We start from the raw sequence: 24,197 nt of genomic DNA, 5'->3' as shown, positions 1-24,197 counted from the left end.
GGAATGGGTTTTAAACAAAATTGCCTTCTTATATAATCTCTGGCTTTTCAGATCTTTACTGTTTCTAATAATGCTACTATTATGTATACAAAATTACTTGCTGGAGAGTGGATCCACACCACTTCTATGTAGAAAAGCATAATAGACATTCAAAGTTTATTTTCTAGAGCTCAGACTTTTAAAATACTGATTTTTTTTGTTATATAGTGATATTTTTTTGTACACAAAATATGTAGAGGAATGATTATTTTAAGAAATTTTAAAAATCATTTTACACTTCTTTAAAATCCAATACTTATTCTGGAGAGAGTTGTGCCTTAGCATATATCAATGACTTTTGGTCAATCTTCTCTTTTATGATTTCAGGACAAAAATTGCCCAAGATATTGAGAGGCTAATACATCAGAGTGATGTCATAGATCAAGTGGTATATGACTTAGATAACCCAAAGTAAGTGAATTTTGGTTTCTTTTTGTTGTTTTACTTTTATTAGTTTTATTTTTATTGTGAAATTTCAAGGTTATTTTTAAAAGATAAAAGATATCTTTTAACTTATACCTAGTTTATTGTCACTATGTTTTCAGCTTTTACAGGGATATAATGGTAATGTAATAGTTAATTGTGTTTATTTACTTAAACTGAATATAGTACAAACCTTTTTTTCTTAGGTGGATTTTTAATGGGTTTAATAAGGTAAAGGTCACAAATTGATGCTGTGTTTTTAAAAAACTAAAATTAGTTCCACTTAAGAGAGTGGAGATTTCCTATGAAATGCTGAAATTTTGTCCTGTAATATTGAGCCTTCATATCCTTAGGGCAATAAATTACCATCCCCTTCAGAAGGAACATAAGCTTACAAATCGCCCCACCGCCCACCCCCCCAGCCCGTGTCTGCTATACTTGCTTGTCCCTTGCTTTTTCAAACTGCTTCAGTCCTTGGAGTTACTTGCCTGACCTTTGAAGCCATTTGTTTGTGATCCTTGATTTGTTAGTGTCATTTACAGTTTATCACTAATATCATGTTTTAGGGTTTAAATAAAAGGAATAAATGAAAATTACAAATGATGAATGTGACTGTTATTTAGTCATTTGCCTTCTCAAATGAGAAATTTAATTAGGCCTCAGTGGATTTTCCCTCCACCTTAACATTCTAATCTTTTTGGGAAATTTTACATTTTACTGATTTTTATTTGGAGGAAGTAAAGCACTTTGAAATGATTTTTGTCAGATGAGGGAAAAACTATATCAGAAATAATGATCATATTCATTTCTGAAAATAGAAAATAAAGAAATCTGATGAAAATGAAAAATATCTGCGCAAATACAAAATGAGAAAAATTTAAATGACTAGTTTGAAATAATATTCTTAAAAATGAAAAACAAATCTCCTTATTCATATTTTTTAGTTATTTCAACATTTGTATAAATCTGTGTCAGGTAGACTGGGCAGACGTGGTCAAAACAGAAACTCAAGAATCCTGAGTGTACTGTTTCTAACTGATATGACTTTGGACAAAATCTTTGAGCTATTTGGAGTCTTAGTTTTCCTCTATTAGAGTGTCAGCTCCAGAAGAGCAAGAATTTGTATTCAATTAGGGAAACACAAATAACAAAACCAATACGTGTCATGTAGTAGGTGCTCAGTAAGTATTCATTTACATAATGAATGTGTAAAGTGAGGATAATACCTTCACCTATTTGGGTACCAATTAAAGATGATAATAGTATAGTTATCTAAATTTATGATAATATTTTTTACCTGAGAACTGCTTAGTTTGTTAGAATTATTAGTACTCAGTACAGGTCACATGCATTTTAAAAAATTTATTGTTTTTCTATTACAGGTGTCCCACTTTCCCCCCAATTGCTCCCCCTAACCTCCTTCACCCCTTCTCCACAGTCAATCCCCACCCTGTTGTCACATGCATTTTAAAAAGTAACTCTGGCCTTTTTAATATGATTATTAGCACATGTTTAGAAATGACATTTTCCACCGAGGCAAAAATTCTTATTTTTATTAAGATTTACTATCAATGTAGGAACAAATCTCTACTTGTAATTATAATGTTTTTGTCTATAAATATTAGCCAAAATTTGTATTTTGCTTGTGTTGGTTATTTTTTTTTGGTTTAAAAATAATGAGGAGGGAGAAGTGGTAATAGTGGTTATTTTTAATCTGTAGTATGTTTTTATGTTTATTATTGCTTACCTGCTTAAATGCAATGTATTTTGTTATGCTTTAAAATTTTTATTTAGTTACATCATTCCAGAAGATGGAGATATTTTGAAGTTTAATTCTAAATTTGAATCTGGGAATCTGCGCAAAGTAATTCAAATTAGAAAGTAAGTCATTTAAATTTTTCTCATTTTGTATGAGTGCAGAGTTTTCATTTTCATCAGATTTTTTTATTTTCTATTTTCAGAAATGAATATGATCTTATTCTGAACTCAGATATAAATAGTAATCATTATCATCAGTGGTTTTACTTTGAAGTCAGCGGAATGCGACCAAGTGTTGCTTACAGGTTTAACATCATTAACTGTGAAAAGTCCAACAGTCAGTTTAATTATGGTAAGACAATTTTCTTTCCTAATTTAGGGGATATACAGGTATCATATTGGTAGGATAGAAATTTTTTTTAAAAAATTGCTATTTAAAACCTTTGTGTTCTTTTGTCTTCTCTGGTTCTCAAAATTCAAATATTTGTATGCATAATTTGAAATAAACTAAGCTTTGCTTTGTTCGTAAATAGAGTTACCCTTATAGGCAAGCCTTTTGAAATGTAATGAGTGTGCTTGATTTCACCCAGGTTGAATAGCACTAAAAGTTTATTATGTGTGCTGCTTAGAATCAAGCTATTCATGTCAATTCACCTAGAAGAGAATTGCATAAAGCATTCTATTAAAACTTTTTATTTTGAATAGATTTGTGGAAAGTTAAAATATCATAGAAGTTGTAGCAAGGTTCCAAGACCTTTTCACTAAGATTTTCCTGATGATAACATCATACATGACCATAGTCCAATACCAAAGCCAGGATTTGAAATTGGTACAATGTGGGTGCATAACTGTGCCAGTTTATCACATTTATAGATTCTTCTGACTGTCACCACAATGAAGATACAGAACACTTCCAACATGACAAAGCCTTGTGCTACTCCTTTAAAGTTCACCATTCAGTCTGATGTTGGCTGTAGTTTTCTGTAAATTTAAAAATCTGGTTGAGGAAATCTCTTTACAATACTAGTTTTCTTACACTTTTTATTATGAATAGGTATTGAATTTTGTCATATACTTTTCTGCATCAATTGGTTTGATTATGTGATCTTTCTTCTTTGGCCTGTTAATATGATATATCACATAGATTTTTGGATATTTTTTGAAGTATATTTTATTGATTATGCTATTGCAATTGTCCCAATTTTTTTCTTTTTGCCCCCCTCTGCCCGGTATCCCCCTTCCCTCCAACAGTACTCCTCCTTAGTTCATGTCCATGGGTCATGCATATAAGTTCTTTGGCTTCTCCATCCCTCTGTCTATTTTGTCCCTACCAATTGTGCTTAATCCCTGTACCTAATCCCTCATCCCTCATTATCTCCCTTCCCCCTCCCCACTGAAACCCCTCCATACGATCTCCGTATCTATGATTCTGTTCCTGTTCTAGTTGTTTGCTTAGTTTGTTTTTGTTTTTGTTTTTTAGATTCAGTTGATAGTTGTGAGTTTGTTGTCATTTTACTGTTCATAGTTTTGATCTTCTTTTTCTTAAATAAGTCCTTTTAACATTTCATATAACAATGGCTTGGTGATGATGAACTCCTTTAGCTTTACCTGGTCTGGGAAGCACTTCATCTGCCCTTCCATTCTAAATGATAGCCTTGCTGGATAGAGCAGTCTTGGTTGTAGGTCCTTGCTTTTCATCACTTTGAGTACTTCTTGCTGGAAGCATTTTTAAATTGTCATACACAATTAAAATCAGGAAATAATTAATATTAATTGGGAAAGTAGTTTATTGTCTGTATTTTTTTTCTCTTTTCTTGATTTGGACATACCTGTTGGGCAATATTTAGTAGTATTTAGTGTTGGAGTTTAACAAAGGTGCCCAAAACAGATCTTGTTCTTTGGCAGTGCCCAGCAAAAGAAGATGAATTACTGTTGCTTTTGTTTCCCAAGCTGTCCTTTTCTGGGGATTTTTTGGGATATCCTATTAAACACTTAACACCTGTCTTTATTTTTTCTTTTTTTTCAAAACGAATGATCTTATTTGTGAATTTATGTTTGAGAATTTATGTCACTGTATAACTGCTGTATCTGTTTTAATTCATCACCCCCTCATTACTTGAAAGGGGTTTGCTCAAATTACCACCAGATGGCAGTCTTGCATTTTAGTAAAACTAAGCTTTTATCACAAGCTTCCTCTCTGGCACTCTTGCACTCTTATCTTTCTCTCTGATCCCTTCATACCATCCAGTTTTCCATATAAATGAAGATTTTTAACCACCTTCACACATAAAATTGAACATGTGTAGAACTAGACAACTAAATAGAATTTTGGAGTCTAGTATGTAGCATTCCCAATTGCTCATGTTAATTAATTCCATACTTTGAAGTTGAGCTGAACTGTCTCTTGACTAAGGATGTCTTCCCTGACTCCCAAGACTGGATTATTTCCCTTGATAAATGTTCCTTGTAATTTTTCCTTTTAGGTACTCTTTACAGCTTTATGTTGTTAATGTGTATAGTTGATTAATACCTCCCCTACCTACCCTCACCACTTTTTGTAAATTTCCTGAGATCAGTGAAAGTACATCTATTGCTGACTGCTGTATTTACAACATAGTGTTAATACATGTTCAGTAAATATTAAATGAATGAGGCAATGGATAGATGAACTATGAAGAAGATTCCATTAGGAACATAAAATGAACACACATAAAATATATGTCAGGAAGACTCTAGTTCATTTTATGATCAACTTCTCTAAATATTTTATTTTGAAATAATTTAAAACTTACAGAAAAGTTATACCCTTTATCTATATTTGAGCATCTGAAATGATGCCCCATCACTCTAGAATTCTTCTAGTATATTTTCTATAGACAATGGCATTTTTCTGTGCAGCTACAGCGCAACTGTTAACATTAGGAAATTATCGTTGATACCTGAATTACATCTAACCCTTAGACACCTCCCATTTAAATTTCACCTGTTTTTGCAATAATATCCATAACAACAAAGGGATTTAGCTCAAAAACCATATTATATTTAGTTGCTAAGTCTCTTTAGACTATTTTAGTCAGGAACAGTTTTGCATCCTTTAATGTTCATGACCTTGATACTTGAAAATTATAGGACTCACTTTGTAGAATAGGTTTCAATTTGGAGTTGTTTCATGTGCCTCAAGATTTTATTTATTAGGCATCTTTTGCAGAAATATCACAGAAGTGAGGTGTTTTGGTGACACAGGATTTTGTTTGTCCTGTTACTCATAATAATTTTGTCACTTAAGTTGTTGTTTCCTAGTCTTTTTCATTATAAAGTTACTTGTTTTCTCTTTGTAATTAATATTTTATGTGGAGCTACTTTGAAACTATGTACATACTTGTCTCTCATCAAGCTTTCAGTATATTAATATCAGTATAGAACTGGTTTTCTATTTTACTCAGTGGGTTATAATTTGTTGTTATTATTATTTATTTGACACTGAAATTGCCCAAGATTTAGCCAGTGGGATACCCGTGTGTCCTTTTGACATGTCCCCATCAGATTCAAATAGCCTACAATTTATTTGTAATTCCAAATTGGTCCTGGGAGGAGGTTAGTATAGCTTTCACTTACTCCTCTGCCATCTTGGGTCACCAAATTAATTAGAAATGAAAATTTCAGTTCTTTAATGCTCTAAAGCGCATATCCTGTGCTTAATAGCCATGCAGGCTAGTGGCTGCCATACTGGACAGTGCAGGTATAGGACATTTCCATTCTGGGAGAAAGTTCAATTTGGATAGCTCTGATCTAGAAAGTACTGAGGAGAGCACATTGTAGACTTATGGGACATAGCTAACTGGTATCCAGAGAAAAATTGAATGCCTTAAGTAAATTGCATTATTTAAAATAAAAAAGACTGAAAATTAGTAAACTAAGTACCCAACTTCAGATATTAGAAAAACAAGAAAATAAAGAGAAGAGAATTTTAAAATAGAAATACTATTTAAATACCATTTTAAAAATACTATTTTTAATAATTCTACTTTAAAAACAAATAGAACAGAAATACTGAAATTGATTAATAAAAAGTAATGATTCTGAACAGACTATAACTGTTTTCAAGGAAATAAAAAATATATTAGGTGCCATATCGAGATGGTGTTCCAGCTGACTTATATTTACCTTTTAAAAAATAGATTTTACTTTTGTTTGTTCCAATAAATTACTGAAAATTATTAATATATTTTCTGAAGCTGATGTAATTGTATATTAATACTTGATAAAGGTAATTAAAACAAAAAGGCCAGTTCTTAGATGCAGAAATTCTGAGATTTTAGATAATCTAATCATATGCTAGTAAAAGAATGAATAACATCTGCTTGGAATACAAAGATAGTTCACAATAGGAAACCTATCAACATAATTTATCACATTAACAGATTAAAGGAGAAAAGCCATGTAATTCTATTAATGGATGCTGAAAAGGCATTTGATAAAACAATTAAAACACATAAGTGTAATAAGAATTAATGGAAGAAACTACTTCAGTTTTGGGAATAATCATAGCTCCTACCACAGAAGGTTGCAAAGATTTAAGGACTTCACATATATAAAAAATGCTTAGAGCAGTGTCTGACACATCAAACAGTATTCAATGTTAGCTGTTTTTATAATATAAATGTGATAGTTGATTTTTTTAAAAAAATTGACAAATATTCTATCAAATGGCAAAACAGCTTGATTAAAATCATGAACAGGACAAAGTTGTTTGTTCTTACCACTATATTCAGAATTATTTTTGAGGTTTCATTTCTCTAAATACAGTAAAAGTAGAAAATGAAATAACTGATATAAATACTAAAAGAGGAGATAAAATCTTTTAAATTACAAATGGTACGATTTCCATAGCTAGAAAACCCAAGAGAGGACTGAAGTCTAAAAAGATATCCTGATAAGTTTAACAAAGTGGTTCTGTAGCAAGAAAATTAAGAAAATGATTATATCTTTAATTTAGGATTTAAGAAAAGTCAAAGCGCATCTTAACTATGATCATCCTTTCTAAAATTAACATGAATTTCATTAATTCCAGTTAGAAACCTAGTACATTCTTTTATGAAATGAGGTAAGGTGATTTAAAGTTTATGGGGAAAGTGTATTTCTAAAACTACCCAAGAAAATATACTGTGTATTTAATTTGACTTTTGTTAACAGTCCCCCGTTCTCTTCCCTGCTATTAACACATATTTGTATGGAGAAGGTTGCAGAAGAAAACAGTCGTGCATTTGGTGGCATTTTTTCCCCCTTACCTCAGTGTAGATAATCCATGTCCTTATATATATATTTTTTAACCTTTTCACTTATTATAGGGTGTATATATGTGTATATGCATATATATATTCCTTGTTATTTTAAATCTATTATAGAAAAGGTAATAGAAAAATGTTTAATGGTTTTTCAGTCATTAAAGTTATAATTCATTTCAGTCCAACTGGCTATTAAAGCATATCATTGACTTATGAGATTTTAAGAAATTTCTCAGATTTAAAAAATACATATAAAAAACCAGAAATGTGTTTTCTTTTAGCTTTCTGAATATTTGGTGCTTTCTACAATGGATAGATTAATTTTACCTCACAAATTTCAAAAGAACTTTCTCTCTTTCTTTTCTGTTTCTTTCTGTCAAAGGTATGCAACCACTCATGTATTCAGTTCAGGAAGCATTAAATGCCAGACCCTGGTGGACTCGTGTGGGGACAGACATTTGTTACTATAAGTAAGTATTCTATGGATAATAGAACATCAGTTTACAGAAAGGGATATTAACTTCATTCTTTTTCAGTTTAAAGATTAAAAAGTAGAGTTATCACATTCTTGATTTGTGTGTGATACACTTCAGTATTACTTCTAAGAGAGTCCTTTAAAATTTGAGATCAGTTTAGGAGAGGGGGCATACTTAGTGGAAATACAGTTGACTGTTTAATAACAGAGTTTTGAGTTGTGCTGGTCCACTTTTATGTGGATTTTTTTTTCAGTAAATACCTGTACTGTTTTCGATCTGTAGTTGGGCATCTACAGATTTGGAGGCCAACTGTGTGCATTGATCTGTGCCATTTTACATGCGGGACATGAGAGTCTGCTGATTTTGGTATCCATGAGGGTCCTGGAACCAGCCCCCTGTGGATACTGAGGGACAACTGGTATAGTTAAAGTTTTGGGGAGTCAAAAGTTATACTTGGATTTTTGACTATGCAGAGTGTTGGTGCTGCTAATCTTCATGTGTTCAAAAGTCAGCTGAAAAATGTATTTTGTAGATAGTTTAGGTCCAAATCTTTGTCTTCACTGCTTAGGTAGCTATGTGTTCTCAACTTTTTTAACTTTAAAACTAACAACTTCACTGAATACTAATGAAATTATAAATTCTAGGAAATAACTTGTAGTGGCTTTTTATTGTTCTGATGATATTAAGTAGAATTCTTTTTTCTTCTGCACACAAATATTTACCTCATTTTAATTTCCAAAATATTTTACCTGGAGATGTATTCCACAGTTATGTTTTATCAGCTTATACAGGTCAACCTTGACTTCAAATAGTTGAACTACTTACTGAGTTAGAAATAAGTGCTAGAAATCATTTATTGCTTCAATGGAGTAGTTGGATTATTCTTCAACTTCAGTCTAAAAAATCTATAATTACCATATATCTTGCTTCCCATTTTACTCTGTTTCTGCATGTACTATTTTCCAGATGACTTCCACTACTGAAGGCCACTGACATTTGTTTTTTTTCTGTTATTAATCTTAACCCTGACATTTTTGTTTCGGGAGTTTTGACTTTTTTATATTGTGCTTAACTAGCACTAATATAGTTACATCAGTTAGAAGAAGACTTCTAAAATTAAACTGTTTTTGATGGTTTATGACGTAGCTTTGGAAGAACCTAGGTCTTAATTACTATTACTTTATGAAGACAGGGTTCCTTGGAATTCACATCAGTAGGGTTTTTCCCCTACTTTTTTTTTAGCAAGATAAATAGTAACTAAATGAAGAACAGAAATCTAAGGTTATATGTAATTCATCTGTACCTGAATAAATTTCAGATTTATTTTAATGGTAGGCTAATATAAAAATACTCTTGCCATTTATCTCTCCTTCAAAGTTGGAGTGAAGCAGTTATGATCTGGTCAGTGCTTGTGCCTTCTCAAAGCCTGAAATCTAGATAGTGAGGAATTAAAATTTATTTTTGTGTTGTCTTAGCTTTTTACATAAGTCAAGTCCTTTGATGCTTGTTTGTCTCATCTGTAAAATAGAATAAAACTGCCTTCACTCTACATGAGAGAATAAAACCTATAAGCTGTCACGTAGATATAATATGGTATAATTAAATACTTCCCAATTAGAGGTTACAGTTTTGGAGGAAAGGAGTTGGTAGCATGTATTCTGGAACTTATTTTGCATTTTCTTCAACCTGTAGCACCTTGTCATTAAGTATCTATTCAAGATGTAGTGGTTCAGCTAATTAAGACTATACCAATTTCAGATACCTTGGATGTCTGTGTATGTGCATAAATAAACTACAGGCCATGGCTCTTCTTCATTTTGTGGCTTAAATAATACAAGGTGATTTGGAATTTTAGAAATTCAGTTGATAGACAAAGCATTTTTAGCTCCACATATGTCAGTGCTGTTTAAAGTCTGGAAAATAATGTATAGTTAAATTTTTTTTTATTATGGAAATCTTCAAACATTTACAAAAGCAAATAATAGGCTAATGAGACCCCATGCATTTATCACCCAGTTTCAACAATTATCAACACATTGTTAATTTTGTGTTATACTTTTACCCCTACCTCCACACTAAATTTTAAAAAGCATTTCCAGATACAGAAATATGATACTTCAAAGATCTTTGTCTTTTAGAGATACATATTTAAAGCAATCTAATAATCACAATGCCATTATAACATGTAAAAAAATTCCTTAATATGACATAATAGCCAGTCGGTGTTCAAACTTCCCCTTTTGTCTTGTAAATGTTATTTTTAGTTGGCTTGTTTCAATCAGACCAACCCAAGGTCTACACATTGTTGATTTGTATTGATTTGTCCCTAAGTCTCATTTAATTTATAGGCTTCCCTTTTGTCTCTTTTTATTTCTCTTTTATTTATTGAAACTAGATCATTTGTCATGAAGGATTCCCCACATTTTGGATTTTGCTGATTGCATCCCTGTGCTGTTAATGAATTCTTCTAATATCACTGATTTCTTAGATCTAGAAGGTTGATCAACTTCAGGTTTGATTTTTGGCAAGAATACTTCATAGACGGTGCAGTGAATCAGGAAACATATCATCTCTGGTTATTTCTTTTTTGTAATTTGAAGATTGGTTGGTGAATTCATGTATGGGGTGGGACAAAAGTAAGTTTTGCAGTTGTGAGTATGCAGAACAGTTTATTCTTTTATTTATTAATTATTATATTATCTTCCACATGAACAATTGTAAACCTACTCTTGCCCCACCCTGTATTGCTGTCTGATCCATTTACTGCAAAGGTGCCCATCAGCCTTTCATCTAATGGTTGAAGCAGCCATTGATGGTCATTGCCTATCAGTAACGTGTATGGCTGTCAAAGAGTGGAGTCCTAAAAATTTTATTGATATATATGAAATTGGCTCTATTTAAACTAGTAAATCCAGAAGTGAAAAATAATGATGTTGACTCATAGAAATTAAATGCTTTTTTTTTATTTTTTATTTTAGAGGGGAAGGGAGGGAGAGAGAGAGAGGTCAAGAAACACTGATTGGTTGCCTTCCGTATGCACCCCAGGGTACCAAATGCACAACCCCAGGCATGTGCCCTGATGAGGAATCAAACCAGCAACCTTTTAGTTCGCAAGACAGTGCCCAACCAACGGATCCACACTGACCACAGGGCTCAAGTCTATTTTTATAGAGTACTTAAGTTGCACTTTTTACAAATGACTTTTTTTCCCTGAAGTTCTGTTTAATAAAATAGCAAGGGAAGTCAGAATTTTTGTGTGTGTGAAATAAATGTTATATGCTTTTCTATTGCAGAAATCACTTCTCAAGAAGTTCAGTTGCTGCAGGTGGGCAAAAGGGAAAATCCTATTATACAATTACATTCACTGTTAATTTTCCACATAAGGATGATGTTTGCTACTTTGCTTATCACTATCCATATACGTATTCAACTTTACAGGTGAGAACTCATAAAGTTGTATTATGACTATTATTGTGTTATATGTATGTGTGTTAGATAATAGAAGAAAATTTGCTTTAATTAGTGTTCTTAATAAAATAAGAAAAGGATCCAGTGTTGAAAATTTTAGATAATAATACAGCATGTGTTAAAAATATTGAAGGGTTTAAAAGGGAATGTAGTCTTTATTTTTTTAATAGAAAGACATTTTAAGGAAATTTGATATGATTTTTACTTTATGTCTTTGGGTAGAAATCTACAGTTCTCTTAAGATTCCATGATTTTCATATTTTAAGTAGAATAGATTTCTAATTGTTTAATGAGAAGCATTGAATCTGGTAGAAAATCTAACAGTAAAAAATGTAGATGTAGTTAAACTTTTCTGTAGGGAATTTATTTCTTCTAATGGTTTTATATGGAATCATAGATCCAAATTGCTTAGAATTTGGGGTATAAGTGTTTTCTGGGTTCTCTTGAGATTTTTGATTATTTGTATTGTAAAACAAAATAGAACAAGTGAATTAAAGTAATTACAGCGGTAAATTTATTCTCAGAAGGGAATGTCTATCAAAGATCATGAGGATATGATCAATTTACCCAGAAAGTAATTGGAGCACTCTGATTAAAAACAAGCTTCCAAATTATTAGGGGAAAATGAGAGAAAAACAGTCTATAGAGCTGAAAAGATATCAAGCCTGAGAACACCAAATGAGGCTAATTTTATTTTAATAAAGGTTACAACTTACATCCAGTTGCTGATAGTTTTGCTGGAGGGAATGGAGGTACCTGCCATATGGAGAGAGGCAAAGGGGGAAAATTGGGAGAACTGTAATAGCATAAAATACATTAAAAAATAAAAATTAAAAAATGTTATAACCTACAATAAAGGTAGAATCAGATAGCTCTCTATGCTGAATACCGTAGCATCAGAATATTCAGTGTTGTTATTTACCAATGTTTACCTTTTTAGCATATTTTGAATTCCCCTACTTTCTTTTAATCCCAGGACTTTTTCTAGGCATTTGCATTGTTTCTCACCTGGACTTTTGCCAACCTTTTTCTAACTGGCATCTTAAAATTCACTTTTATCTCCTTTCCTCTTTATCTGTCTTTTTTTCCACACTGTAGCAAGGAGGCTCTTTGGTGGCAAATCTGATCATATAACTCCCCTGCTTAACATGCCTAGTGATTTCTCTAGCCATTTATACAAACTCTAAAATTCTTACTGTGGTTCATTGAGTCACTCCTCTACTATTTTCCACAATTTTTGCCATGCCCACATACTTAATATTTATTATTAAATAGACTTTAAAATAATTTACTCTTTAAGGTTTATATTGTTATCCTAACTTAATATCCAGGGCATTATGGGTTTAATGTGTAGACTTTTATAATTCACAATAAACTATGTACCTATTACATTTTTTAAAGGCTATCCACGTGTCACTTGGTTATCTCCATTACCAGTAGTACACTCCCTTTAGGAATGACTGGTCTACCAAGCCCTTCATTCTGTGTTAAATTCTCTACTTCTCACCATTTCTTGCTGGTCTTGCTATAATGAATCTTCTTCAGTTCTTTGAAATGCCCTTTTCTTTTTTAGTTTGCGTTCTTCCTATGCACTTTCTTCTGCCTGTAGCACTATTCTCTATCCTCTTCACTTACCCTTTGGATGTCAGTTTAAATGTAATTTTTTTTTCAGGGAACCTTTCCTCACTGCCCAGACTCAGCTGGACTCCCTCCCCTTATTACACGCTATCATAGTACTCTACATTGTCCCTAGAGTAGGGTCTGTGTATTCATTGTTATATCCGTGATGCCTGGCACAGTTTCTGGCACAGAAATAGTGACCACAGTAAATAGTGATTATGTGAATGAGCATAGGCAAAAGTTTGTAAACCAACTAAGTATCTTAAAATAAGAGATTGAACAATTTATATTTGGTATGACCATATGCTAATGTATGGTATAGTATGCACAATTATGAATATATACATGTATGTATAAATTATTAAGTGATAAAAGCAGGTTATAAAAAGGCATGTGTAATTACAGTTTTGTTTATATACATTGGCACTTGTTAATAGTAATTAAGTGATGCAATTACGGGTGTTTAAATTTTTTCTTTGTACTTTCTGTATTGTTTAGACATTTCAAAACAAACCTGTATTAATTTTGAAATCAGAAAAATTTGTTAAAATATTTGTCCAACATAATTTTTATTCTGCATATTTTATAGTCACTTACAATTTCAAAATCCAGAAGGCTTTGAGAACCAAAAGCTTTTTCATACCACTTGGCAGCAAAGCCTGGCCTAAACTGGTATGAGCTTATTTAGAATATTGATTCCACTTAGAGTGATGCTGTATACATTTTCCTGTAGAAATAATAACATGCTTATACAGGCTGTTGCCGCTGACTTGGTGGTGGTATCGTACATTTAATGGTATAGGCACTGTGTCTATCTCTTTCTCGAGTTCCTCAAATACTAATGTTTGAACTACATTTGGCCCCTGAGCATCCCAGAGAAGAGATTAGGAATCTGATTGACTTAAAAAAATTTTTTTTAATTGAATTTTTTTTGGTGACATTGGTTAATTATATAGGTTTCAGTTATAATTCTAATACATCATCTGTATACTGTATTGTGTGTTCACCTCCCCAAGTCAACACTCCTTCCATCACCATTTATCCCCCCTTTACCTTCTTCTTCCTCCCTGCATCCCACAATCCTTCTGGCAAAAACCGTACTGTTATCTGTATCTGTGAGGTTTTTTTTGTTGTTGTTTAATCCCTGCACCTTCCTCACCCAGCCCCCAAACCCGTTCCCTCCAACACCTGCCCGTCTGTTTTCTGTATCTGTGAATCTGTTTCTATTTTGTTTGTTGGTTTATTTTATTCATTAGATTGTCTTTTAGTTATGTGGCTGTCTAGATGCATTTACTTCTGTTTATCATAGGGAGTTTTTAAATAATTGTGTACTTCTAAATTTTTATCAAGATGCATCTTCAAAAATTGGAATCAGCACACAACCCTCAGCAAATCTATTTTCGAAAAGATGTGCTATGTGAAACCCTGTCTGGAAACAGCTGTCCCTTGGTGACTATAACAGCAATGCCAGAGTCTAATTATTATGAACATATCTGTCAATTCAGTAAGTCTGTCTTCTGCATTCAAAATACCATTCTTACTTAGTTTTCTTTGCTCTGTATATGTTTTGTAAGGGCAGTAGCACTAGGAATAGGTATCAGAAGCCTTGATTCTGTTGCTGCCTAGCCCTGGGCCTACTTCTGGGCCTCAATGTTCTCATTTTAAAAATGAGAGCGCTGCATGGGATGATCTGTGAGGTCTCTTTTGATACTGATTTTCTGTAATTCTTATCCTTGGGAGTCATACCCAAGGTATAATATAAAAAATTATTTTAAGAGTTTATGTAATAATACCATCAATTTAAAATTTATAGCTAATTTTATTTATAATAAAATCACCAGAAATTTATCAAGTGCTTTGATGCTAGCACCCAATAGCAACTTGTTTTTCTCTGCCATTTATTTTTTTAGAAGTTGCCTCAAATGTTCAACTGTGATAGGAAATAATAAAATAATTCTAATTTTGATTAAAATATTAAGTATTTTCAGGAAAGAGAAAGAGCTTGCCATGGGTGTAAAGAGGAGCAGAAGAGTCAAATGTTACTTTGTAGATGGGTATATCTATGTGTATAGTGAAAATATTTTTCTTTGTATATCTCAGAGCACATATATCTTTTTTTCCTGTACTTGTAATAGTGACTATAAAATGGATGAGAATTATTTGTATGATTAATGAAAATAAATCTCGTGACAAAAAACAAAACAAAACAGGACTAAGATTATATTTTCCTTCTTTTCCCACTGACTTTATAAAAAATATATATTTTTATTTAAAACTTCCACAACTAGTTGTTCCTTATAAAGCCAAAATTATATTAAAGAACTAATTTTATGTTAGATTAATCAGTGGGAAATAAGTGACTCAAATAGTATTTATTGATTAATGTTTGGATTATGAACTCCTTGTGGACATGGCTTATTATATGGATTTTATATCTGTTTCCTCTATAAGGCTTAGTACAGCGCTTACTTATAGTAGGTACACAGTGAGTTCTGCTATCAATTTATATCAGAATTCCCAATTGAGTAGAAATATTTCTAAAGCCCCAGTGTCAAACATCATACAAACTTTTAATAGTTGTTCATTTTAATTTGAGATCTTATGTGTACTTTAGGAAATCGCCCTTACGTTTTCTTATCTGCTCGAGTACATCCTGGAGAAACTAATGCAAGCTGGGTAATGAAAGGAACATTGGAGTATCTCATGAGTAATACCCCTACTGCTCAAAGCTTACGAGAATGCTATATTTTTAAAATTGTTCCTATGCTAAATCCAGATGGTGTCATCAATGGAAAGTAAGTTAAACAATAGTTATAGAAGTATTATAGACTGTTGTGGTGGTCCTGTATACAACGTTGGAGTAATATCATCCAAGGTAAATTTAGAAAGCAAATCTAGTGGTTTTTCTAGAACAAAGAAACTTTTGGTGTGGAATTCATTTAAGATATGTTTTTAATAAATGAGAATATATTTTGTATATTAGTAGTATGGCATTGAAAAGTTATTCATAAGAATATGATTTTGTAAAATGTATATCTTGCATGTATTATTTTAGAAAAGTCACAGTGTCAGGATATGAGAAAGATATTTTTTAACACATCCTTTTATATACCTTTCTTTTTTGATTTTGTCAATGTCATGATCTTAGTTTGTCATAAAATTTAAAATCCTCTGGAATCTCTTTCCACTGATATGGAGTATTGGTTCTATCTGCTAACTTCTTTGTAATGTGAAGAAGTATAGTTTCAGACAGAAGGAATTCTTTAGACTGGAGATACTAGAAAATACTACTTTTTTAGTGAAGGTAGCTTATTAGTCGTCGGCGGCGGCAGCCGTCCGTCTCGAGAGACGACGGTGTAGCTTCTTAAGAGTCTATCTGCACCGCCGAGAATGGTTGTGCAGTCCGACTCGGGAGTGACACGGTATCTGTCTCCTCCCGTGTTGAATCGACATCTTGCGATGACGCTGGAGTGTCCTCTCCAGTGAAGCTGAAGCTACAGAGCCTGGGCAGGGTGATATGGAGGGTCTGCTGTTGCCCATGCAGAAGACCCCCCCTCTCTTCACAGCTGAAGGATACAAGGGAAAGACGGAGTCAATACAGCTTGGCTTCAGGTGCGCCGCAGGAGTTGCCGGTGTTGACTACAATGTCAAACCGCCTTAGGGACTCCGGCTCCGGATTTTCTGTCGGGGTTTACTCCCCTAGCCTTCCCCTGAAGAGGTATGCCGCAAGGCAGCGGAGGTTTTTTGGAATCAGAGTTTTCCTTCTCTGATGTGCCCTGACTGGAAGATCGAACCAGCGACACTTAGCTCGCAGGCTGACGCTCAATCCACTGAGCCAAACCAGCCAGGGTATAGCTTATTAGTATAGTTCATTTATTGTGGCAATTAGACAAGGTCTTTTTAGTACTTCTGGAAGATGGGATTTCACATGAGCATCTCCAAAGTTGACGATACCATATTTTATTCAATAAATGTAACATGAGCCTTTCCCATATTTTAGGAAATTTTTCAATAAAAAAGCATAATTTTTTCTTAGAAATGTTATGGTAATGAAACTAAAATGAAATTTTATGTCTTGTTTTAATTCAGAAACATTGACCAATTAGAATTGTTCATATTTCTGTTACTACCTTTTGATTGCTTAAATTTTTGCTAAATGGCCTTAATACTTAATACTTATGATTAAATGGAAATGTATTTAAATTTTTACAAGAATGTGTAGTTTTCATATAGTTATCTTTCTTAGGATAGCCCAGATAGCACTTTTAATAATAACTAATACAATCAAAATACAAAATGTTAAACAAATGATAATTATGTAGTCAAAATGGAAAATATGACCATTTAATTTTAGGGTGTGGAAAAAAATTTCAGAATTGAGAATTAATTTTTGCTATAGTTTGAAAGTTGTGGCCTCTGAATCTGAAAGCTTGCCACTTTTATATGCATGTAACACAAGATCTTGGACATAGCAAATCTTTAATAAATGGTTATTTAATGACTAAAATATGGATTTTGTTGAACCCACCATCTGTACCTATTTGAAATACTTAGCGGAATAGAATCATAAAATTAAATCAAATATATATAAGAATTTACTGATACCTGTGTTTGTCTATCACTGTGCTTACCTATGTTCAGCCACCGCTGCTCTTTAAGTGGAGAGGATTTGAACAGGCAGTGGCAAAGTCCAAATCCAGATTTACACCCCACCATTTACCACACTAAGGGGCTGCTGCAGTACCTGGCTGCCGTGAAACGTTTGCCACTGGTAAGTGGAGTATTTGTACTTTGTACATTCAGAGGCATCATTTTGTTGATTAATGACTTAGTATTTTGTACATTATTTCCTGCTAATAAAAGCTAAGTGTTAATTTCAGAAACAATTTCTTTAAAGTATCTTTGTTTTGTTATCAGTCACTTGTGTATTAATCATGGTGTCAGATTTACTATAATTTATTCATATGCTTATTTTATCAGATTTAATTTTAATAATTCTCATGAGCACTTTACTTTTTTTTTGTTTGGTTATGAATATTAGGAACTCCTGGTTGTAAGTTTTAGGTATCTAATGTCACTGTTTGAACAACACTAAAGTAACAGTATTTTCCAAATTTTCAAACTAGTAGTAGTTTGTATCTGAGCTCTTTAGTCGAACCTGAAACTGGTAAGTCTTGAGTACACACCAGGTAAAGGTAGTATAGGCATTGTGGGAGGCTCCACAGAACTGTCAATGTAGCTTCTGTTTTCAGCAGCTTTTGTTTAGAATATTTCCATTCTTTTGTACCCTGGCTGGTTTAGCTCAGTGGATTGAGCGTCGGCCTGCGAGCTAAGTGTCGCTGGTTCGATCTTCCAGTCAGGGCACATCAGAGAAGGAAAACTCTGACTCCAAAAAAACCTCCGCTGCCTTGCGGCATACCTCTTCAGGGGAAAGGCTAAGGGAGTAAACCCCGACAGAAAATTCGGAGCCGGAGTCCCTAAGGTGGTTTGACGTTGTAGTCAACACCGGCAACTCCTGCGGCGCACCTGAAGCCAAGCTGTATTGACTCCGTCTTTCCCTTGGACCCTTCAGCTGCGAAGAGAGGGGGGGTCTGCTGCATGGGCAACAGCAGACCCTCCATATCACCCTGCCCAGGCTCTGTAGCTTCATCGCAAGATGTCGATTCAACACGGGAGGAGACAGATACCATGTCACTCCCGAGTCGGACTGCACAGCCATTCTCGGCGGTGCAGATAGACTCTTAAGAAGCTACACCATCGTCTCTCGAGACGGACGGCTGCCGATGATTTCCATTCTTTTAGTGTTAAAATGACTTAATTTTCCTTTGGGAAAGAGAAATATTTTGTAGAGGGGCAAGATAGGCATGTGAACCTTTACTTCATTTTTCATTTTTAAAATAATGCTCTTAAAAATTAAATTGAAATGCATTTTCATGTTTTTTGAAATTAGATAAATATTTTAACAGCCCGTGGGGCAGTGATGACTACAGTTGTAGATTTGACCCATAATTGAATTTATCATTTTTAAAAATGGTGAATAGCCCTGATTGGCATGGCTAAGTTGGTTGAGCGTCTTCCTGCAAACTGAAAGGTTGTCAGTTCGATTCCTGGTCAGGGCACATGCCTGGGCTGCGGTCCTGGTCCTAGTTAGGGCACATGTGAGAGGCAACCAATGGATGTTTCTCTCGCACATTGATGTTTTTCTCCTTTTCTTTCTCCCTCTCTTCCCCTCTAAAATAAATAAATAAATAAAATATTTTTTGAAAAACAGTAAAATGGTAAAGAGTAGATACAAGAATTCATGGCTTGATGCAGTACTTGCAGAAGACTTTCTAGCCATTCTAGTAATCAAATTTCTTTCCATGACTAGATATTACTATTTGTATTGATTCTACTTGTTAAATGGTGGCTTAGTTACAATAAAAGGATCAAGGAACACAGAACTGTTTATTGGCTTAATCTTAACTAGATTTACATGACAATATATGAATTTGAAGGTTTTTAACTCTTAAAATATATTGTCTTTTCAAGGTTTATTGTGATTATCATGGCCACTCCCGAAAGAAGAATGTGTTTATGTATGGCTGCAGCATCAAAGAGACAGTGTGGCATACCAATGCTAATGCAACGTCATGTGATATTGTGGAAGACGTGGGATATAGGGTAATTACTACAGATAAGTCAGGAGTTTTTGAGTTTCAAATATGCATACAACTACAGAAATAATTTAACAGATAAACTACTCAAATTCAGTTCATGTTGCTTTTTTGCTCTTATAGTTTCAGATTTTTCATTTTAAATGTTTCTTCTAATTTTTTTTGCTTTTCATATTTAGATTTTTCAATCTATTTGTAATTTATTTTATATAAGATGTAGAGTTCTAATTTTAGTTTCTCCATCTATAACAGTATATCCTTTCTCTACTGATTTTATAAAGCCATTTGTTGCATACTAGTGTTTCTGCAGGCATGGGTGTGTTTTGAGTATGCTGAGGACTGAAATGAGATCTTACTGCTGCAAGTCCTGTGTGCTTTCCATTCTGTCCCAGGGCCTCTCCTACTACATTTATGTCTCAACAAGGACCACAGATTATTTTTCAAAAAATGTTTCAGTTACATACCACAGCCCTTAGCAGAACTTCAAATTAAATTTTCTTTTCGGCTCTCGCTCTTCCCTTTTTTCAAATAAATAAAATGATTGGTTATATAAAAATGGAAACATTCCAGGAATACAAAGTAGTAATTGAAAGTTATCTCTCAATTAATTACTAAGTAATCAGTTTCACCATTCTGAGCACATTCATTCATAAATGTGTACATACAGTATATGAAGTTTTTGTTTGTTTTTATTTTTTTCAATGCTTCACAGCAAACTGTTTTTTTTTTTTTTTTTTTTAAATCCTCATCTGAGAATATTGATTTTAGAGAGAGGGGGAGAGAGCGAGAGAAACACTGATGTGAGAAAGAAGCATCGATAGGTTGCCTCCCGTTTGTGCACAGACTTGGTATTGAACTTGTAACCTTTAGTTGTATAGGACAATGCTCCAATCAACTGAACAATGCAATCAGGGCAGCAACTTGTTTTTTCACATAATGTTTGTTGGCCATTTTTCTGGGTCCTCATATGGAAATCTGTTTCAGTCTTTTTGACAATTACACAAGATTTCCATTGTGCATTTTTGTTCTTATTGAATCATTTATATTTATTGAATCATTCCCTATTGGTGGTCATTTGATTAGTATGTCAAATAGTCCTTCATAAAGATTGTACAAATTGGTGTTCCCCAATATAATGAATAATAGTGCTATCTTGCCACACCCTAATCACATGATACTATTTTCCTTGAAAGGCTAAAAAATATTTGATGGTTTTAATTTGCATATCTATAATTTTGAGGTCAAATATTTTTTCACATACTTGTCCAATTATGATTTTTCTCTTTTTTGTAAAATAATCTTTCCTCATATTCTCTGCTTGCTTTTGTGCTGATGGTCATCTAGTTATTCTGTTTTTGAAACATTATGTGTATTATAAGTATATTAAACATTTTATTGTTTATGATGTGTAGTAATTTAAGATTTTATCATATTTGTTGAATTTTAAAAAATGGCATCTGGAAAAGCAGAAATTTCTAAATTACTAAGATAATTATTTCGATGTGACCCTGCTCTAACTACTGTTCTTTCATGAAAATTTTTAAAGATTTAAAAATTTAACAATTTTAAGTTTAAAATACTTCTTGAAATACTCTATTCTATCATTCTTATCTTTGCAGACTTTGCCTAAGATACTGAGCCATATTGCCCCAGCATTTTGCATGAGCAGCTGTAGCTTTGTAGTGGAAAAATCTAAAGAATCCACAGCACGTGTTGTAGTTTGGAGGGAGATAGGAGTACAAAGAAGCTATACAATGGAGAGTACTTTGTGTGGCTGTGATCAAGGAAAATATAAGGTAAAACATTTCAGGATTTCTAGCCATAAAGAGTATTTGAAGACTTTTCTTTATGTATATAATACAATGCTTTTCAAGTATATATTTAATAATACTTTCGTTATACTGAATTATATGTAATTTGTAATAAAGTTGAATCATATGCAGTCATAAAAACATTAAAAACATTTCTTCGAACTAAACAGCTTGCTTTGGGTCTCAGAAAGTCTTGAGTTTATTTATATTCATAATTTATATTCATAAGAAAGCATATTATGGTACACATTTAAATACTGAGTAGTAACTTAAAATTAGTTGTGCACATAGTACATTATTAATAAAATTTTCTATCATTTTAATTTGTTGGATGTAAATATATTTTTATACATTTAGAAATAACTATATTACACTTATTTATAGTTTTTATATTTAGCTTTTTACATGTGACTTTTAAATGCATATCCCTTCACTAAATATTGTTTTTACTAAGACTCCTCTTCTGTAGTGCCATAGGCTTTTATTGGAAACAAGCTGAGTTTTAACTTTGCTTTTGATATTAAAAACTAATAAAATGTTAGATGACTTTGAACTTTTTAATTTTAAATATTGAGAACTTAATGGGCAATGAATTGGACTTTATATAAGCTACAGCAAACATGAATATCTTTCTTGCCTTGGCACAGAAAGATTTTCACGTGTCCTGATAATTATGCTACTCATTCTGTTTTGCTTTGGTTTGGATTTTTTGGCATTGGGCAAGAGTAAACTGAATCTAATTATAATTTTCATATACCTCACATAACGATGGTCATAACTTTTATGTTTGAAAGGAGCTAAAAATCTTCCAGTTGGCTAGTATTAAAATTGTAAACATGTAACAGTTGATGTCAGAATATTTAAGTGATCTGTAACAAGCTGGTAGAAAGTTGTAGATTTTGCAGCTGACATTCAAACATTTGGGGCATGGTAGAGTAGAAGTTAATGACATTTCAGTACTTTCTGTTTGAAGTTGACCACAGTATACTCTTCCAAAGTGTAATAATAACTTTTGAATTCTCTCCAAATATTGTAAAATGGCGACTTCTAGTTTTACCAAGGGCTTGATGGTAGTGAGATATAAAATGTAGCAGAGTACCATTCCAACTCTCAAACCCAGTCCCCTAATCATTGCTTTAGTGGACTACTTTGCCAAGGCTCATTAAAACTCCTCTGGAGAAGTGTGTCTTACTAAGCCAAGTTCTTTTTATATGTCTAAAATTCAATGCTTTGATCATAACATATACTTTTTTAGTTTTTTTTTAACCTTTTTTTGATTAATAGGCATTTGTTTTTTAGAGTAGTTTCAGATTCACTGAAAAACTGTGTGGAAAGTACAAAATCCCCATCTACCTCCATCCCTACATATGCACATAATATATACTTTTCAAACATAGTAATATTAGTTAATAAGTTGTGTGATTCTAATTATATATTTTTAAAAAGATTTCTTCACCCTTTTTCTTATATTATTGTATTTTAGGCTCTCAGATGTTCTTATAACTTGCTATGAACTAATTTAGAAATAGGCATAACCTTTGTAAAGATTTTAAATTAAGTCAATTGAGTGTTCTAATAAAGACAAGTCACATTTCCTAGAATATTTGGAGATGGCCTAACTCTGTAAGTAATCAGTGTATCAATAAACAAAACGAAAGATAAAAATCACATGATTATGTCAATAGATGCTGAAAAAGCATTTGATAAAGTACAACATCCGTTTATGATGAAAACCCTCAGAAAAATGGGAACAGAACATACCTCAACATAATAAAGGCCATATATGAGAAACCTGAAGCCAACATCATACTTAATGGACAAAAACTGAAAACATTCCTCCTGAGATCAGGAAAAAGACAAGGATGTCTCCTCTCTCCACTCCTATTCAACACAGTCTTGGAAGTTCTGGCCACAGCAATTAGGCAAGAAAAAGAAATAAAAGGCATCAAAATTGGAAAAGAGGAAGTAAAACTGTCATTATTTGCTGATCACATGATAGTGTACATAGGAAACCCTATAGACTCCACTAAAAAACTACTTGACATGATAAGTGAATTTGGCAAAATAGCAGGGTACAAAGTCAGTATTCAGAAATCAAAGGCATTTCTGCACACCAACAATAATATATTAGAGATAGAAACTAGAAAAAACAAATCCCATTTACTATAACAACAAGAAAAGTAAAGTACCTGGCAATAAACTTATCCAAATAGATAAAAGACCTGTACTCAGAAAACTGCATAACATTAGAAAGAAATTAAGGAAGATACAAATAAATGGAAGCATATATCATGTTCATGGATGAAAAGAATCAACATCATCAAAATGTCCATACTACCCAAAGCAATTTATAGATTTAGCACAATCCCTATTAAAATACCAGTGACATATTTCACAGACCTAGGACAAATACTTCAAAAATTTATATGGAGCAACTTCCGGCCAAGATGGAGGCCTAGACTGACACACTCCATCTCCCTACACAACTAAGAAGGAATACAACTACTTCAAAACTAGAAATAACCAGAAGTTTCAAAAAATAAATGGAAGTCCAATGTATGAAATTATAAAGAAGTGGTGCTTGTCCAGATGGGTAGGAGGGGTGAAGCCGATGTCAAGCTGTACTGGTGGCGGCGGCAGTGACGACGGCAGCGGGACAGC

At 32.9% G+C, this 24,197-nt stretch overlaps 1 protein-coding gene across 3 annotated transcripts in view; it reads left to right on the top strand.

Annotated features, from left to right (window-relative positions):
• AGTPBP1 (ATP/GTP binding carboxypeptidase 1) overlaps positions 1 to 24,197 on the top strand; it is a 121,622-nt gene that overhangs the window by 83,243 nt on the left and 14,182 nt on the right. For all 3 annotated transcript variants that reach the window (XM_090274236.1, XM_090274235.1, XM_090274237.1), the window contains exons 15-24: positions 367 to 450; positions 2,257 to 2,343; positions 2,424 to 2,572; positions 7,888 to 7,975; positions 11,275 to 11,419; positions 14,420 to 14,573; positions 15,684 to 15,864; positions 17,711 to 17,840; positions 19,601 to 19,732; positions 21,345 to 21,521. In XM_090274236.1, the coding sequence (XP_090130362.1) occupies positions 367 to 450; positions 2,257 to 2,343; positions 2,424 to 2,572; positions 7,888 to 7,975; positions 11,275 to 11,419; positions 14,420 to 14,573; positions 15,684 to 15,864; positions 17,711 to 17,840; positions 19,601 to 19,732; positions 21,345 to 21,521 (1,327 nt within the window). The remainder of the gene's footprint in view (positions 1 to 366; positions 451 to 2,256; positions 2,344 to 2,423; positions 2,573 to 7,887; positions 7,976 to 11,274; positions 11,420 to 14,419; positions 14,574 to 15,683; positions 15,865 to 17,710; positions 17,841 to 19,600; positions 19,733 to 21,344; positions 21,522 to 24,197) is intronic.

Source organism: Furipterus horrens, unplaced genomic scaffold, assembly GCF_987537825.1.
Source record: "Furipterus horrens unplaced genomic scaffold, mFurHor1.1.pri manual_scaffold_4, whole genome shotgun sequence".
Lineage (NCBI taxonomy): Eukaryota > Metazoa > Chordata > Mammalia > Chiroptera > Furipteridae > Furipterus > Furipterus horrens.
Note: the sequence above shows the minus strand (reverse complement) of the source record. Positions and strands in the feature narration are given on the sequence as shown.